The sequence below is a fragment of the Ascidia mentula genome, chromosome 6, assembly GCF_947561715.1.
Source record: "Ascidia mentula chromosome 6, kaAscMent1.1, whole genome shotgun sequence".
Lineage (NCBI taxonomy): Eukaryota > Metazoa > Chordata > Ascidiacea > Phlebobranchia > Ascidiidae > Ascidia > Ascidia mentula.
In genome coordinates this window covers 15767049-15785111 of record NC_138571.1, presented here as the reverse complement: position 1 = coordinate 15785111, position 18063 = coordinate 15767049, and the positions used below count along the sequence as shown (strand labels likewise).

Genomic DNA, 18063 nt, shown 5'->3' with positions numbered 1-18063 from the left:
TTCCGTAACGTGTTACTGTAACTATGTGCATGGCGGAAAGGCAGGGAATCCCTTTTGTGCTGGCTAAAAACACGTGTTGCATCTGCGGGGTTCGGTGCGTGTTCTTCTCTCATTGGGCGCTTGGAGTATCGGCTTGAAAAAACAGTTGTTTTAGATCTGTTGCCACTCATTACAACATTCTGTATGCGGGGATCTATACCAAACTCCTTAGAGTTTACGAGTTTTCTTATTCTTTTTCAATAAACCCTCTTATAAAAGAATGCACAAGTTTTAAAGACACTCCTGGTATATTTCTGTGTATCACCCATATAACCAATTAAAAACTTCAAACGTACATTGACAACTCTCCATAAGGTTTATGCATCATACTTACATACAATTCAAAATTATTTGTTTTTACGATCTTTGTGATGTTTATGATTGACATGTGTGTCGATATATAACTTTAACCGAAACCAAAGAAGCACCGGTGTTTATTTAGTTCAGTTTTGATAGTTCAACATATTTTGATTGAACATTTTCTGAAGAAATGGATGCACGGTGACCGCATTTGTTGGACATTGCAAAGTAAACGTCCTGTTGCCTAGGCAATTCATATGGCGGGCTTAGTGGATTTCACAAATGCAGAGGAGGTGGAGGAATATCTCAATAACACGGAGATCGAGTTCATGTTCGGATGTCACAAGGAAAATAACCAAGACAGTTGCTTCCGCTTGGGCCAGTTTAAGGAAACCGTGAGAAAACAGTTCAAAGAAGCTGGTGCTTTGTATACAAGTTGCTGCGAAAGGTTTTCTAATGCTCCATGTTGCTACAAAGCTGGACAGTATCATATGATCGGCAAGGGAGGATTAAAGAAAAGTTATTTGGAGGCGTTTAAAAAATACAATGTTGCATGTTCGCAGCAAAACTACACAGATCACGGCAAAAACGACACCATCGCTGCAGCCTGCTGCAATATGGCCATGCTGTTGGCACAAGATACTGAAAACCGAAAAGAATATGTCAATGTACTAGAAACCAGTACAGGCACAAAACTAAAGCCTGTTAATGATATTGTTCTAAATGCATTTACTAGGGCTTGTAAACTGAATGATAAGGTAGGGTGCAGTTTGTTGAGTATGTTTTACATGGATGCTTTCAAACTGGGCGTGAACACAAACTTAAAATTGGCAGCAAGTTATGCCGAAAAGGCTTGTGACCTTGGTGATGCAAGGGCTTGTCATAATTTATCGATAATGTACAAAAGAGGTGATGGGGTACCTCAGAGCAATGAAAAGGCAGCTGAGTTTTCAAACAAATCTAGAGAAATGTATGAAGGGAATGTGGCATTAGAATTTGGAGAAAAATGATGTTTGTTCATTGTTGGGTCATTATTTTAAATAAAAATGCATTTTAGACAACTTTTACATTTACACCTTAACAAATTTTGTGCTTTTTTTCTAGTCATTACATTATCAATGAATTTTTAAAACATGTGCTCAAACTTGGAGCTGAGCAACGATGTGGTGTCAATGCTACAGAAGCAAAATGAATTCTTGTTTAAGCAAATGATGCAACTGAAAAAAGAAAGTGTGAAACTACACCGTCTCATCCAGTTGAATCGCTGGGGTCACAAGCAGTTTGCCAAAGATGATGAAACACTTGACTATATGACAGGCGCCAGCTCATATGCGATATTCGCCTCACTAGTGCAAAGTCTCACAGAGGACCCACCTTCGAAAATAAGAATGTCACCGGCCAATCAATTATTCCTGACACTAATGAAGGTCAAACTGTATGTGCCAGACTGTTACCTCAAGCAGCTGTTTCATGGCATCAATGTTGGCGATGTGCTATCCCACTGGCTGCCACAGCTTGAACAAACTCTATCTAGACTCTTTATTTGGCCACTTAACAAACAAAGAACAAACTACATTCTGTACTGTTTTAATGTGCGCTATATGGTACAAGTTGGTGTTTTGCTAACTGAAGATGGGACAGTTTGCCATGTGACGCAAGTAACACCTTCAGTCACTGAGAAGCTACTAAGCGACAAGCACTTCTTGTCAAATTTGCATCCAGGTGACCGTCTGGTGTTGGCACAAAGTGACGTGATCTACAAGGTTGTGAAATCACCAGAGGGATTAAGATTTATGATGATTTCAAAAATACCCTCAGCAATAACATCACTAAAAGCAGCAAAGGGTGTCATTGAAGACACCATAGAAAAACTACGATCCTTTGCGATTTTTGCTGGAGATGTCAGTGAGTTTAGACATATGAACTTGTTGGTCAAGATCTCGGCTGCCTTGGTCAATCTACACCAAGGACATGTGCCTAAAGTTGAAGAAGACGATGATGAAAAAATGGATGAAGATTCGACACTCGTCACCTGATATACTATGTTCCTTTTATTGACCTATATTAAATTGTGTTAAGCTTTCAAGTAAGAGTAAACTTTTCCTAAAGGTAAGTGATAAAGGTGAATTTTTTTACTTCTTTTTTTGTATGATTCCAGCAAAAAACTCACAAGTTTGTAACTGGAAATTTTACCACTTTCACTGTTCAACATTTTTCTGCAAATTATGGAGAAGAATTCCACAAACAGCAAAACAGATTTTGTATCGCATGTAATTTCATGGTTATTTCATTCAAATTCAAAAATAAACAAAAAGGCACGTATGAGATAAAACTGCCCATTTTCGGGGGCACAAAGAAAATAGGCACAACAAACTGCACTACAAGGTCATAGTTAAAAGCAACAAAGTCAACAAGGAATGAGATGAACAGCAGGAAATGTTAATCTGCAGTTTTAAAAGAGACTTGCTGAAATGGATTCAAAATCGTGTGCTTAGTAACAAGATAGGTAGCATTACATCACAAAAATGTTCAAAAATCTTGATTAAAAGTGTGATTAAACTGTAAAAGTAGATGTTTCGCAGCGTTGTGTTGAGGCTATTTTGGGGTGTCGGTCTGCATACGAAGTACAAATGCTACAGTTTGCGAATGCATGGGATTGCAATGCACATACATGATTGCACGCGTTTAGCAACCAGTGGTGGCCATTCTCGCATAATTCATTTAAAGGTCAAGGTCACTTATCACTTGAACATACCCATCACACCAAAAAATAAATGCATTGCAAGGGTTCAACAAATCAAAAATATTACACACAGAAAATAGTGCTCTATTACTACGACTACTACCTCATTGATACAGAAAACAGGGCAAAATGTATCTACCTGGCTACTATGCTTATTGTTGCAATGGTGCATAGTTTTAAAAAACATGAGCTAAATGGTTGCAAAACATTTTTGGAGCATTTGAGGGAGATACAAAAAACCTTTTAAAATATTGTTTAAAAAAAAGGTATTGTTTAAATCATTCATTTTTGAAGTAGGTTCCAATTCAAACAGGTAAATTTTATCACAAAATTTCACTAATTAAGTCCAAAGTGAACAAGCCTTGTTTTAAAAGCAGAATTCACAATCCTACAGAGCTGTTTTTCGTACAGCTTGCGGATATGATCTGTAGTACCATACTTGAAACAAAATTGCCAGGTCTAAACAAACTTGCATTATGCCACAGATCCAGAACTGCTTTGGCGCTTGATTAGCTATGAAGTAACCAGTTTTGAATATGTCTCCACTGGTCCACATTAACACCATCTGCACACTGGGAAAATAAAAAGACCAGATTAAAGTAGGCATAACAGATCAATATATACAGCTAAATAATGTGCTGTTTTATGACAAAAGTTATAAAATGTTCAGGAGGAAATCTGAAAAAAAAACAAACAACATAATTTAGAAATCTAACTGGCGGATATTTGGATTAAAACTTCCCAAATTTCAAACAATTCTTTAATTCTTAAGGAAGCCTTGTTGAATAACAGGCGAAACGTCGGTGAATAAAGTTACGTTTTATATATGCCAGAAGAACAGATTATTAAGTTACAATATGCCTGGCAGCAACAAAAACATTATAATTCTTTAATTACCAACAAAAGTTTTTTTGCATACCTCATCCCAACTGTAGAACGATTTTGAAAATTTCTGTAAAACTGTGGGGCACCAAGCATTGCTTCAATGAAAACTGCAAGAAAACCAATTGTTTCAATGTAGACTACAGAGTCGATCAATACATAGGTGAGGTAGCTTCCACATGCCATAAATAAAAGAACAGCTTGTACATAATCAGAAAATCTGTTCCACTTCCAAAATGTTCGAAGTTCAAAATCTGGAGTAAATACAATTGACATTATTTTGCTTTGTTCATATACCTGTAGATTTTACCAACTGAATAACCCGAACATTCGTAAATCATGTTTATTCTACAAATTTATCATTTTATAAATGTATTTCTGAAAGTATGCAAGTTGATAACTTTATACGACTTGTAGTTTAACGCTGTTACATTTTATCTGGCAACAAAGTATTATATTGGCAGTAAACGAACTGTTTGGGTTACTCTGTTGTTAGTCATAAAGTTTGTCCTAGACCTCACTTAATAGTTTATTGTCCTTCACCTATAAAGGCAAATCTTCCAATTAATATGTAGTATTTATGAATAATAAAGCTAATTAATACAGAAATACAACATGATATTTACCAATAAATGCTTTTCTTCTTGATGTCAAGTCGTGTATGTTCTGCACACGAACACATAAGTTCAACATGCCCATCATTGTAAAAATCATGACAATGCTTTGTAGTAGCAGAGGCAACTCAAAGTGGCGACCGAACCTATAGAGATCAAAGTTTTTAGCTGTTTTGCAATATTGAAGACGTGCAAAGTTCAATGGCATTAAAATCACAAGGGGGTTATTACACTATCAGTTTAAAGTTACATATTAAGAATCTGATGCAACCTTATCATATTTTTCTCACCAAAACATAATTCTCAAAAGATTTGCCACCAGAAGCACAAGACACACGTATGTTGAAAAACCCTCAGAATTCTCTGAACGTTTTATGTCCCTGTACTGTGGTATGTACGGTACCACACCACCGATCACCATAGCACCAGAAGATATCCATTTTACCAGGGCTTGAATTAATGCAGTAACACTCCAATGGCTGAGTGATGCATCCATCAGAACATTCTGCAGACGCATAAGTCAGCAGAACTATAGTTCACTAGCAAAGAGTTCAACAAAATAAGTTTCTAAACTGACAAGGAAAAAATTTAAATTAGCGTATTTACATCAACTGAAATTGAACTAAATGTAAAGAGTAATGCATTTTATTGAGTCAAAAACATTTAGTTCGCAAGTTTTTGCATAAAGTTTTTTTTTTCCAAATCCAATGTCTTATTCTGTTTTGACTATATCTGTTATATAACAGTTATCTGGTGTACAAACAAAGACTTCGTCCCAGTGCCTGTGGTAAAAATACGTTTGGTAATTGGCCTGTAATCATTGAGGCGCATCGATGTCAGCTGTCCTTTGATAGTTGTTACGTCACAACGTAAACAAGAGCTACCACGTGGGCAAAAGAATGGATGGTTTTAAAGCAAACAGACGGAAACTAACAACGTTATGCTTTTTTATTTTAGTTTGTACCCATTTAACAACTTTCTGTTGCGTAGTGAATAGTGAATTCGATGCTGGTGATGTTAAGGTGCATTAATGAGGAGTGTGCATAAAAGCAAAATGGTCAACAATAAAACGACTGCAAAGTGGATTCAAGTTTCTAAACAAGAACATCGCACGATAACCCAAATATCAATGGGGTTTCAAAAGTAAAAAAATAACCGATAAAACATAATGATTTTCATACCTGTTAAATTTTACGGAGCCCCTTTTCTCCCATGACTTCCTGTTTGATTTTTTTTAAACACATACGCAGTAAAGGCGAGTATTTACAGAAGGCTTTTGATTATATTTGCTTCCATTCCGCGGGAACAAGAACAAAAGCATGGGGAGAAAACTGGTCCAGGCAAGCCCTCCTCGTCGGTCATAACGATTGAAACGCATACTTAATGATTGGCAATAAGCGGAGCATCGGTTGAAGTGAACATTATTAGCTCGCTCGAAATGGAGGCAGGCTTGCCCGGACTTGTCTGGTTTGATTCATCTGCGCAATTTTTGCAGAATGTCTTCTCGATGGCGTAACATATGCTGTTGCTCCACAGGAAAAAAGTCACTCATATATTAGACCGACAATGATTTATTGTATGGTATCCATTATTAGATTTGGTGTAGCTGTGTAGGCAGTTGTGTTTTCAACGTGTGCACAACCAAGGACTCATCGGGACTTCAATTGTAAAAACTTTCCGGGATTCCCCTGCTGGTGTGAATCTTTAACCTTCGACGGTAAAATCATGGTAAGTTATAAACTTGGAATCTATAAGGTTACTATGTTTGTTGTTGTTGTTGCTTAAAATATCGTTGAAAATATTTTTATCTTTAAAACTTGAAAAAATACAATTTATCTTTGCCCTGCAGTTCTACACTTGAAATGTTAATTATTTTTTTTGCAGACAACCCAACAGTATTTTCAGACAAAACCCAAGCTTCTAGCAATTTTACAGATGGGTGGTGCGCAAGGTCAACTTTTCACAGCGAAACAGGTTATTTTTATTTGATTTTTTTTATATGTTGCCAAATGTGTAGTTGTGTACTAAGCAAATCAAGAAAATATATGGTTTTGTTAATCCAATAGTTTAAGTTGAAAAGCAATGGGATTGTTTCGTATTACAGTACTTCAAGAGCCATAATAATCTTTGAGAGCTGTAGACCGTAGTGTATACAGTTAAAATGAACTGGAATTATTTCGTATAACGATATTTATATGCAGGTTGTATACTTTCTTGGAAAATACATTGAACAAAAGGAACTGTATAACCCCAACAATCAACGACTAATATCATGCGAGTCAGACCTGCTTGGTGAAGTTTTGCAAGTAGAGCAGTTTGTCGTCAGCGATTTTGAGTAAGCAGACTAAAACCTAGTTTCTGTGTCTGTGTGTATTAATTTAACAGTGTTCCTGTTAAAGGATCAGACAGTTTTGTATGAATACTGTTAGAGATATGGTGCCCTGTCAATTTATCCATGTTTCCTTGCATTACAGTTACTTAACTTTGTATTAAATTCGTCATTTTTTCCTTTATTCATAACGTTTAGGCACAGTTCATTATCGATTTATACTTGTTAATTCTAATTTAATTCATTTAGAAATTTGTGGAAGCTTGTATTTCCTTGTTTAATCCCAGCAACAAAAAAAGAAGTTTCCTCCAAAACTTTGGTGCAAGATCAAGTAAGCATTTGCCTAAATATTTTCCTTTTTTAAGATAATTTTTGTCTTTAACTTTTATATCCTGTTAAAAAAAAAGTGGCAATGTAATTTTTGTTTTATAATTTATTTCCCCTGCGGCAATTTTACAACTTTGTAATTTGCCAAATAACTTGGTTGTTTTAAAATTATTACATATGATATTCTCGGACCAGTTGGCAATTTTTAGGGAAATTTGATTTTTAATGTGGTTTTAATTATTTCAGGGTGAACCAAGTTCAGACTTGCCATGGTGGTATTTTGTCTCAAGAAGTCGGCGTCAAACAGAAGGGGACGATGCAACTGAAGTTGGCAGTTACACTGTTAGTTCTTAATCGTTTTGATATTTGTGACAGTAAACATTAGTCATCTTTGTACGGGTTGTAATGGCAAAAAGACCAGCTTTTTATCAATATAATTGGGAATTTCAAAGAAAATTGAGTGTCTCCTTAAGCTTGCTTTGTATACAAACTAACATGACAGGTTTTTGCCCAATATTCAACCTTGACAAATATTTCAGACAAAACTTTTGTCAGTCAATGACACTACAGATCCAGAAGAACAGATGAGGCGATAAGATAAGACAAATGTTTGTCTTGATAGCACATGTAACAAGTAAAGCACATTGCATATTTTTGATGAAAAATTGTTCATTAATATGCAACAATGATGTCATAATGAAAAAAGGGAAGAATTTATGTTGCAAAGTATAAGTGTATTTTTTGACATAAAAAGAAAGAATTTAAAACCTAAACTGAGACATGTGATGAATTATGGATGTCTTAGTTCTTTTGGTGAGAAAATAAACACCGTTTTTGATGTTTTGCTAAACCTGTTGACTCCAAAGCCATTTCAGAAAAAAATGCACCAAAGTGGTGATATTATAGGCAATATCAATACTATAAAACACCAAACAATGTTGTTTGTCTGCCATACTGTAAGCCATAAAGAGAATTAAAAGCAACAGAAGTCGAACACTATGTAGTGCTCTCTACGTTTTTGCTGTTTGTTTGTGTAATGTTGTTTATACAAATTAGAAAATCAATTGAAGGTTTGTTGGAATGCTGTTACTTTTGCATTGTTCCAACACAGCAACTTATTACTAAAACATGAATGTTAGGGAACCGTAGTATTGCAGAATTCACCACATCTAGAACAATACAGATTAAATCAAACTTGTAGCACCTGGAACTGGAAAACTCATTTTATTTATCACCCTTTTTTCAACAGGGTTAAAACAATTGGATGACATTGTTTGTCCTATTATTTTGATTTGGATAAAAACTTTATAATGGGGTAAAAAAAATTCTTCGCAGGAAAAAGAAACGATTGGCGTCCACGACAGCGTATACGACAGTGAGGAAGAGGTCGTCGAATATGAACCCGTGGACAGTGAGTCAGATTCTGATGCTACAGTTCCTCTTTCCGATGACGAAGAAGCTCCAAATGTAAGACTATCTATTAAAAAAGGTCTTAGAAAGTAAAATGGTAGTACTTTCGATGGGTTTTCTAGGCCTAGTTTTTCTTGTGATATACTATTGCATCATATTCAAAAGTAAGAAAAATCTGCATAGAAAGTCAATATATTTTACTAATTAAACTATAGTAATCAAGTTGGGCTATGTGATGACAGTTATTAACTGGGAAGCATGATATAAGTTGTTGCTTTCTCATTGCTGTTATTATAACTATATGTACAACTTTGTGCAAAGGAATGCAGCCAACGAGATTCGAACCTGCAAGCATTTGAAAACTGGGCAAGTCATGCCCTTTAGTCCATGCCCATATGTGGCATTAGATCTATGGAAAGAGTTATTCACACAGGGATGTGAGCTATTTGTTTCTAACTTTTTACTCTTAGAACTTCTTCGTTTCCTGGTAACATATTCCTGTGTAGGTTGCTGGGCAGTTGACATTTTTAGTTTATGTTCCATATTTTCCAGCTCTAAAGATTAATCCCAAAGAAATTAAAGACTAGCATTATGATATACTAGCATTTCCATTATGATGCCTGTCAGCAATATTTGCTGTTTATTTTAAGCAATACACTCACAGTACCTAATTGTGTTGGGCTGCAGCAATTTTATTTGTGCTTTTTCCTGCTTAGAGTGAAAGTTATTTTAATTATTAGGTTTAACTGAACTAAAGCACCTGTGTGTGTAGAAATATTGATTAATACTCAAATTTAATACAGGTAGTTAGTTCCAAGTTTATTAATATCATTGCATAAATCTTTATTGTTTTAATAAAGTTTCTAAAAATGCACTTTCCATTTTTTTTTTTTCAGTTGGAACCACTAGAACAGTTTCAGCATGATTCCGACGATGAAACTACGACGACAGATTTCAGTATGGACTCTGACATCCTCCTTGAGGTCAGTCTGAGATAATTCACATGGAACAACAATTACATTGTTGTCATCATTACTCTTAAACCAGATATGGGCTTTAGCATGCAAACAACAGATTATATACACTTTTTGCACCAGACCAAAGCATTTCAGAGTTACAAAACCGAAAAAACATCACTGTACATTTTCATCACTATACCAAAACTTTTGAATATTTTCCATCTATTTACATAATAGTTTTTTTTCCTAAATAAGCTTGCCGCCTCTATGGAATCATAACAGAAGGTGAAAGAGCCACATGTGGCTCCGGAGCCAAGGGTTGCCGACCTTGTTTATGATGCAGTGTTCTTTTCATGCCTCTTCAGTGTATCTGTGCCTTTGTTTGTAACAAGCTGTCATGGGATATGATTAATGTTCAGCTCTTAGAAGAATCACCAATAGAAAGACAAATTTAAGTTGTATTTAACAATTAAATCTTTTTTGTAGCCTTGTAAGAGTTTTGGCTGCTGCATAAGAATTGACAAGGTCTGCATTATTTTGTTCCATATTTTTATCTTATTTTAAGTGCTTTACACTGGTTGTTTGACTTAGTATTTTATTCAAAATAATTCGACTTTGCCTGAAAAGATTGGAGCTTTGCATGAAACTGATTTTGACATCCTGGAAATGGGAGTTTGATTTTATATTTCAGTCTTTTGTGCCATGTGTGGTTCTATAATTATTTAAAGTAATTGAAACTATCAGTTCAGCACACAACCAATAGGGTGAAACATGTAATTAGTATCTGAAAACATTGTTAAGAGGTTTAACTTTCTTTTGAAAAAATGCAGTATTGATTCAACTAATTCTTTTTAAGCAATCACTTTATGAATATACATATATATTCAAACTTAAGTTTAAATGACCTTTTTAGCTTGGGATTGGTGTGTTGCATAGCAATGCTGTCTTCCCAATTGTTAATTTGAATGTAACACTTTTGTAACTACAGGAACACTGGAGCTGCCAAGAGTGCAACACTAGAAATCCTCCAACAGTGGGCTTTTGTCGGCGTTGCTGGAAGCTGAGACCAGGCTGGGTGACAGAGAGCAAAATTCAGCAAGATCTGGAACGCAGCCTTACGGACCCTACGCCATCGCAAGACAAACCAGTTTTACACAGAACTGCCAGTTTGGATGTACCAGATTGCAGCCAAACCTCGAAGATATCGGTCGGTTTAACGTTACCAAGGACTTCCAGCGAAATGAGTGAAATAACTCCCGTATTGCCGACTTTTGAAACCAAACACAAATTGCCGCCTAGCGACTATGAACAATGTGGTAAGAAACCACATTTGGACGACAGTCTGACGGACTCCAGTTCGTCAAAGGTTGGCAGTTCTTCTAGTGGTTCCACGCACAGTAGTTGGAGCGACACAAGTTTTCCAGGTCCGTGCAATATATGCCGCAATAACCCGAATGACGCCACTATAATTCATGGCAACAATAGCCACCAGTTCTGCTGCTTCCGCTGCGCAAAACAGTTGAAGAAACGAGGAAAAAGTTGTCCAGTCTGCAGACAGCCCATAATGCTAGTAATCAAAAATTTTATTGTACAGTTTTAGTTTTAATAAAAAATGTTCTTTTCCTTACGTCATTTTGGCTTTGTTGTTTCTTTTTTATCAGAGTTGGTTTATTTTAAAGTGTATTATAGAAAGGGTTTCGGTTAGTGTAAACAAAAAAAGGCAAGGTGAGCGCCAGTCCCGCGCATGTTGGTGTGGAAAAAAGAAGAAAGGCGCAGAACCAACTTGTTATAAGCTCAACAGTTTTAATTCGGTCATTGTTTGTTAAGTTTGTACTGCATTCTTTATATTCTTTAACAGTGACCCCTTTGTTGATGTTTAAAACAAAGTCATATCCGTTTAAAACAAAATCCTGATTTTTTTATTTGCTTTTTATATCGGTTACGGTTTGATGACTTCATAAAAATCTTCATTGTTAAGTTTTCAATCCAACATTATGCTATGATAAGATTATTTAGGAGTAAAACAGTTTAACGTGGTGGAAGTGTAGATTTTTTGAAAGGGAGAGGCAATTTAGTTTTGTTGGAATATATTTTTGCATGAAGCTCGACCCCTGTAATATGGAAGAATCGTCGTTGAGATCAAATGGACAACAGTATATTACCGAGTCTTCAATTTCAAACGATCACTTTGCTGCTGAATCAAAGGATACTTACGTCAGCAAACAGTTTGAAATAGAGCAACAAAACTCTTTGAGCTCATACTCAAACCTTCCCACCAAACAGTTTGATAATGATGATATTTTTGGAATTAAACCACCGCCATATGAACAAAATTCACCTTCAGTGGCATCTTATGGAACTGCTACCCCCATGACAAGCAAGCAAAGGCGCACCTACAAATTTGACGTTTTACTTATGTATGACGATAAAGTTGACCACATCTTCGCAGAGGTATAATTACAGCAACTGGTGTATGCTATAAATGATGATACATGTGTATAACTTCTAGTGCTGGCTGAATTTTTACCTTACCACAGTAGGACAACTAATAACATTTGTTGTGACATGAGTAGATAATTGGATTTACTTTGTTTTCTTTTTGAATAAAAATTAACAGTAGTATTTACTCAAAATTTAAAAACATTTACAGGAAGTGCGTGTACACACCCTGTCTGCAGCTTTGCAATAATATGGCTTTTTTTGCACATATTTACAGGAACTTTTGGAATTACTCGAGCCTCGGGAATTGAAAATTTGTGATTTTGCAAAAGAACAAACACCTGGAGTCACTAAACAGAAATTTTTTGCTGATGCACTGAAGGAGTGCAAATACACTTGCATTGTTGTCACCAGGTATTGGTCTGAACTTCTCCCTAGCATTGACTTAGTTTTTTTTGCAAAGATAGCATGGCTGGTTGTGGAACAATTTTGAAACATGTGTATGCATTACTAAACATAAGTTTGTGTGTTACATCCAAGCATAATGTTTTTATTTGTCACAAAAACACACCATTATGTAAGATGTGCAGGAATATCCTGAATCATAAAAATATTTCCTACTACTTAAAAGGGCACAGCACCTTTAGGCATACATGCCAAGTTTAGCTGGCATTGTGTGTGTAATAATAAAGGTTTAAAAGTGCATCGATATTCAGGAATTCTGAATTTACTCCTTGAAGGAGTAAATATTATCTAGCCTATGTAATGAGGGGTGTCATGATTCAGTGTCTGTGCTGATTACACACTCAGAAATAATGCATGGGAAGTCATTAGCATTTGACATAATTTTTAAACCGGTATGCTGCATTCCAAAGGTTGCTGACCGCTTTACTCCATTTCCTGAATAGGCTCTTTCCATATGGTATGCAATGTTACTAAATCAAGCAAATAAAACAAACAAAATCATCAGATAATGAATTCATTGCTGTATGTTTTGTCTAGCAACTTTATCAACACTTTCTGGCTGAAATTAAAAGCAGATATGGCCATACAAGACATGTTTGACAATGAACACAAACAATACACTTTGGTGGTAGTGGTAATGGACATGGCTCTCACTGAAAAGGATTTACCACTTGAGTTAACAACTTTGTCACCCATTTTTCGGAGAGAAAGATATTTTCGTGAACGACTTTCCAAAGCATTTGGAGGTAAGTTTGGACTGGTTTTTGTAGATTTTGATTCGTACGATGGGTATGATTTTTTCTAATTTTTGTTTTCACATATAATATATTTGCAGACCATTTTTTGAACAAACTTTTGTTTTTCCTTTTTATTTTGGCTTATTCTTTGTCACATAGATCAGTGCATGCGAATTTTCTGTTACTGAAGCTGGGCAGAAAAGCTTCACATGTGATTGCACTAAAAGTAAAGGTAACTTCTTCTGTTATTCATCATGATTTCTTAACGACAATAATTTCCAAACAGTGTATTTTTAATTTCAGCATTTGCTTTGTTTAATAAAAATTGAAACAAACCTCCATAATACACTTGGTGCCTTTTCAAATGTGTCACATGCAGTTTGTGACCACTGCATTATTGTGTACATATTGTGCAAACCTTTCACCCCCTTGGGTGTTTCGAATTTTTTTACACTACTTTAAATACAAATCAGCCATCTTAATTATCAATTATAATTCCAGCGTCATGTTTGTTTATGGAACAAGGTCTGAAGAATCAACGTCCAAGTACAACTAGCTCTTTAGAAGCAGGATCTTCGTTCCTCGACCATCAATTCACTAAAGACCCAACGAAATTTCAAAACTCCATTGAGTCCTACCATCCACCCAAAAAATTCATCGAAACTGGTCCTGAAAGTTTCACAACACTGCTGGAGAAAAGCTCATATTTGATGTCTCAAGAAAGCAGTTCGAGTGATTCCGAAACTGTAATGAGCGGGGTATGTAAGTGTATATACATTTAAAGAAATTAAACATCGGCCACTACAAACCCATAAGTTGTAAAGTTTAACACAATAAATAATGCCACATTTTTTTCAATAAAGTACATTTCTTTTGTTTTACAGAAACACAAACCTATGCCATCAAACCTGCTTTCACACCAAAGTTACTCAAGGTGAATATGCCATTGTCCGCTGAAAGAAGTTGAACCTTATATGTCAAGTCTTTGTGAAAATTAAAATTCTTTTACTCAGAGAAGTTTAATGATTGTGTTTGAAATACAAAAATTCCTTTTGTCAGTGACTCAGCAATATCTGGCAGACCATCCAGAACGCCCAAGGAACATGCAGAGTCATCACACATCAAGTCATCCCAGAAAAATATGTCAAGATTAACCAGTGTAACAAGAAGGTACAATAACAAAGTACGCTTTTTGTCTTTGCTACACAAATAAAAACATAAATTATTGTGGAACTATTGTTCTCAAATTTAGCCATGGATAGATTTTTTAATTGGTGTTGTCTTGTAAAAAAATTAATCATTTTTAACATGGTAATATCCGTTAAACTATTTCATGGCGAAGAGACATGATTTACCATAATGTTGCTTTTAGTGCCCTTTCCCTCATACTGCGTACATTTAGCGTGTTTTCGAAGGAAAAAAACAAGTTTATCTGTAATAGAAGAAAGTGTACCTCCTTGATAGTTTAGGAACAAAATTAATAATCGCTCAGGCATCGTAAATTGAATTAAATTTTGGCCCCATTTATTTGTATGCAATTGCTGGTGCACACACTAAATGTTTTAATAGCACAGGACTGTGGTTTCAGACAAAAATACTGACTTATTTCCAAACCAAACAGTCGGAAATTGGAGATAGATGTGGATGTTGATTGCAATGTCTTGTAATTCAATGTAGTTCTCCTTGTATTTTAATAAGGAACCCACGCATTGTTGTTGCAGCTCCACAGGTTTACGACAACCTGCAGAGTCGGACGAGTCCATCAGCCCGGTGATAATCAGACCTCCACAAGCTCACTGCCATGCGTCAAACCCAACGTCATTTCCCCCAATCGTCACGGGTAAGTACTTTACCAATCACGTGCTTTCCCGCTAGCCATCAGGTCACTAACAATTAAAATCATAACCGTGGAAATATTATCGGGATTTTGTGACATCAATCGGTTGCGGGCCGTGTTGTTTGGCGGTCTTTTGGAGATGCCCTCAAACATTTTCAATGTTAAATGCTACAAGCCGATGTTGAAACCAAGCGAAACTTCAATGAGGAGTTTCCCTGGGCATTACCACCAGGTTCGCTTTGGTTTACTTAAAGATTCGAGGATTACCATAACGGCAACCTTGTAACATTACAGTAGCGTTATTTACGCCACGGCCACAACCACAATCCATATACGTGTTTGTCCCGAGCGTTCCCGTAAGACATCCGGTATCACAAGCAACACTTTGTTACAAACACTATGCCGACGTCTCAGTTTAAGGGCGTGGCAATTTAATGTTTTACTTAACAGTGCGTTCGTGACTGTCCATTAGGTCTTGGATCTATAAAATTTCTGACTCAACGTCCGGTCCGCATTTTGTGATGAAATATGTCTGTGATTGAGGGGAAATACCACGGCGCCGGCCATTGTGTTCTTGCATTTCGTCTTGTGTGCAGATACGACAAAGTCATGTGGTCTCCAGCGGCATTTTTCGATAGACTCCTCGTTATGAGATTAAATGGTGACGCAAGAGTTCCTTGTCTGACATCAGTGTTCCTTATCTGACGTCAGTGTTCCAAGTCGGGACGGGCTTTTCCTGTAGGATTGGTTTCGGTCGCAAATTTGCACTCTGGCACTTTTTCGGTACTCTGTCAGAAATGTGTACATGCAAAATGCTCAAAACCTCCATGGAGCGTAAAGCGCAATTAGAATGAAATGTGGTGACATCATCTACGGAGTATATTTACAGATTTAAAGTCTTTTTCGGGTTTTGGCATAAAACCCAGGGTCATGATTACAACACTGCCTAACATACTTCGTCTGAATATTTCGTCTGTGTCCAGACGGCTGCTGTTGCTCAACCCACCTATCAAAATATTGCGTTGTGTTATTTGACCGAGCAACTGTTTATAATGCGTTACGAGGTGCGTTCAACATGAGCTTGATGGGCTGTTGCGCAACGGGAAGTAATTTAAATACAGTAGCGCCCTCTCAATACAGTACATGAAAATTAACACTCTTCCCATTGAATTACCTGTTCGATCTCTGAAACGAAAGTAGGAATGAAACTGGACTTGTTGCTTTACACCCGGAAGCCTGTTGGCCTACATTGTAAATTTTAGCCGCCTGAGATAGTCATCGGCGCCACAGGCCGTGAATAGTCTTTTTATATCAAAAGACAATAGTCTTGTTGGCCAAGAATTCAAGAACGCTCGTCAATTTGTGTTGCGTTGACTGAAACTAACGTGAAACAATGTATCGGAAGCCCATACATGCTAAACTCAGCATTTATTTCGAGGTTATAAACCCTGTCAATATGTGAAAGGGCATTTACAACCTGGGGATGACGTAGGCTTTGTTTTTATAAATTCAATGTCCCTTGCGTGGCCTCCATGAGTCAAAATACAAATCTAAACTAAGACTGAAGTCAACATCTTTTGTCTTCAGTTCCTTAATTTTATGCATTCCACTTTTTTGTTAATTGTTTTGTGAGTTGGACAGAAAATAACTAAATGAAATCGTTCAATTCTCAAAAACAAGCCAACGCGTTACGTCGCTCTGTTGCATTCCGTCGGTGCAAAACTTGTACGCACACTCAGCCCACGTGACTCGCCTACGCAATAATCTACTCACCTTTTCTAGGTACCAGTCTACTGTCAGCTGTCCCAGAAACGACCACAACAATGCTCAGCGTGGACGCTATTCATTCCAGAGAAACACCTCCACTTCCCAATGCAGAGGTACGGCAAACAAGCTTTAAATGTTGTGATGTTGTAGTTGCCACGATGCCCTGCCTCGCATGCTTATATACAGTTTTTAGCAATGGTTTTGAAACTCCAAACAGTTCGTTTCATCATGTTCCAATTTCAGTTTTCAGAACGTGTTATGTTGTGCGTGTTCAAAGTTGTTATTGTCTTCGGTAGTAATATGTTCGTGGGTCTGTTGTGTTTTGATGCTCCCAGCGAATTGGTCAATGACGCAATGTCATCTTGTTATGACATCACTGAACCGAAACTCGCTAATAATATAACGGTTTTATCAGTTAAATTTAATAGTGGGTCACTGGTAAATGAACGACTTCAAACTTTTGCAGCATTTCTCTTTCGAGGAACGGGATGCCAATGTAGTTCGTGTCCCTCCGGAGGGTGGCGGCACACCGGGCCCCAGTAATGTCGTCGAAGAGGCGTCCGCGGCCCAAGACTCTGATGATAGTATGGAAAAGGTAAACCTCGAAATTTCGACTGACGAAATTCCCGCCGCCTTTCTTCGCCCCGATCCGGAGCCGCAGAGTGATAGTGTGAGAGAGAGTGTTGATGAATCCGAGAGAAGCACTTCCCTGCACTCAATTCGGATGGCATACAACACAGTTAGTGTGGCATTTAAACGCTGGCGTGGTAAATTGAAATAGCAGCTTTCTTGGCCAAACTATGGTTTCCATTTTATTGAGGAACATTCCTGCGTTTTTCGGAAATTAGTGTTCCCTCTTGTGTCGCTATTGATTTTCAGAACTTGAGGGTTTGCAGTATGTGTGATTAAAAGTCTGAACTTGCAAATGATTCCCTGTATATAAGAATGTTTTAAAGCGTTGCATAATTTCTGATTGTAAAATCTGCGGATATTTATTTCATTTTCAGTGCAATAGTGTCTTTGCTTGGGTTGCATCAAAATATGAACTTTTAAAATCATTTGAATCTTTTTTGTTTGTTACTGTGGTGTTGTACATGGCTGTATAGTGTTATGTTTTAATGGTCACCTTAATTTAATCACCAGCATTTTTGTAAAATATAATTGAAATTTTTTGAGTCCAGTTGTGCAATATGGACGCCACTTTTCTCAACACTT

The 18063-nt window shown here is 36.7% G+C and overlaps 6 protein-coding genes across 7 annotated transcripts in view; 4 read left to right on the top strand and 2 right to left on the bottom strand.

Moving 5' to 3' along the window:
- Positions 1 to 18063, bottom strand: part of LOC145906084 (HUWE1-associated protein modifying stress responses 1-like) — a 64905-nt gene that overhangs the window by 31319 nt on the left and 15523 nt on the right. The gene's annotated exons all lie outside the window — the stretch shown is intronic.
- Positions 492 to 1395, top strand: LOC145906687 (cytochrome c oxidase assembly factor 7-like). Its single transcript, XM_082994137.1, has one exon. The coding sequence runs from the start codon at positions 597 to 599 to the stop codon at positions 1347 to 1349; it is 753 nt and encodes a 250-aa protein (XP_082850263.1). The 5' UTR covers positions 492 to 596; the 3' UTR covers positions 1350 to 1395.
- Positions 1353 to 2377, top strand: LOC145906685 (uncharacterized). The gene has a single exon (XM_082994135.1). The coding sequence runs from the start codon at positions 1473 to 1475 to the stop codon at positions 2373 to 2375; it is 903 nt and encodes a 300-aa protein (XP_082850261.1). The 5' UTR covers positions 1353 to 1472; the 3' UTR covers positions 2376 to 2377.
- Positions 2419 to 5146, bottom strand: LOC145906686 (solute carrier family 66 member 2-like). Its single transcript, XM_082994136.1, has 4 exons — positions 4869 to 5146; positions 4591 to 4724; positions 4002 to 4218; positions 2419 to 3654 (listed from the first exon to the last, which is right to left on the bottom strand). Exons 1-4 carry the CDS (start codon positions 5093 to 5095, stop codon positions 3471 to 3473), a joined length of 762 nt encoding a protein of 253 aa, XP_082850262.1. The 5' UTR covers positions 5096 to 5146; the 3' UTR covers positions 2419 to 3470.
- Positions 6122 to 11298, top strand: LOC145905526 (E3 ubiquitin-protein ligase Mdm2-like). 2 transcript variants are annotated; one of them, XM_082992754.1, is made up of 9 exons: positions 6122 to 6306; positions 6463 to 6552; positions 6780 to 6913; positions 7157 to 7238; positions 7481 to 7576; positions 8570 to 8701; positions 9541 to 9627; positions 10090 to 10128; positions 10592 to 11298. In XM_082992754.1, exons 1-9 carry the CDS (start codon positions 6304 to 6306, stop codon positions 11201 to 11203), a joined length of 1275 nt encoding a protein of 424 aa, XP_082848880.1. In that variant the 5' UTR covers positions 6122 to 6303; the 3' UTR covers positions 11204 to 11298. The 2 variants fall into 2 exon arrangements, with proteins under 2 accessions (XP_082848880.1, XP_082848881.1); XM_082992755.1 differs by lacking the exon at positions 10090 to 10128 and having other exon boundaries at positions 10592 to 11295.
- Positions 11486 to 18062, top strand: LOC145906789 (uncharacterized). Its single transcript, XM_082994239.1, has 9 exons — positions 11486 to 12054; positions 12320 to 12456; positions 13045 to 13253; positions 13746 to 14002; positions 14129 to 14178; positions 14304 to 14414; positions 14966 to 15084; positions 16864 to 16961; positions 17315 to 18062. Exons 1-9 carry the CDS (start codon positions 11701 to 11703, stop codon positions 17627 to 17629), a joined length of 1650 nt encoding a protein of 549 aa, XP_082850365.1. The 5' UTR covers positions 11486 to 11700; the 3' UTR covers positions 17630 to 18062.

Bases quoted from the DNA above. Each gene is read 5' to 3' on its own strand.
- LOC145906685 (XM_082994135.1), top strand. From the start codon at position 1,473: ATGTGCTCAAACTTGGAGCTGAGCAACGATGTGGTGTCAATGCTACAG.
- LOC145906789 (XM_082994239.1), top strand. From the start codon at position 11,701: ATGAAGCTCGACCCCTGTAATATGGAAGAATCGTCGTTGAGATCAAAT. The intron at 14,003-14,128 runs GTATGTAAGTGT...TTTGTTTTACAG, and splicing joins CCGAAACTGTAATGAGCGGG to AAACACAAACCTATGCCATC. The intron at 14,179-14,303 runs GTGAATATGCCA...TCCTTTTGTCAG, and splicing joins TCACACCAAAGTTACTCAAG to TGACTCAGCAATATCTGGCA.
- LOC145905526 (XM_082992754.1), top strand. The intron at 6,553-6,779 runs GTTATTTTTATT...ATTTATATGCAG, and splicing joins AACTTTTCACAGCGAAACAG to GTTGTATACTTTCTTGGAAA. The intron at 7,239-7,480 runs GTAAGCATTTGC...TAATTATTTCAG, and splicing joins AAACTTTGGTGCAAGATCAA to GGTGAACCAAGTTCAGACTT.
- LOC145906686 (XM_082994136.1), bottom strand. From the start codon at position 5,095: ATGCGTCTGCAGAATGTTCTGATGGATGCATCACTCAGCCATTGGAGT. The intron at 4,725-4,868 runs GTGAGAAAAATA...TGATCTCTATAG, and splicing joins CTTTTGAGAATTATGTTTTG to GTTCGGTCGCCACTTTGAGT. The intron at 3,655-4,001 runs GTATGCAAAAAA...TTATTTTCCCAG, and splicing joins CGTTCTACAGTTGGGATGAG to TGTGCAGATGGTGTTAATGT.
- LOC145906687 (XM_082994137.1), top strand. From the start codon at position 597: ATGGCGGGCTTAGTGGATTTCACAAATGCAGAGGAGGTGGAGGAATAT.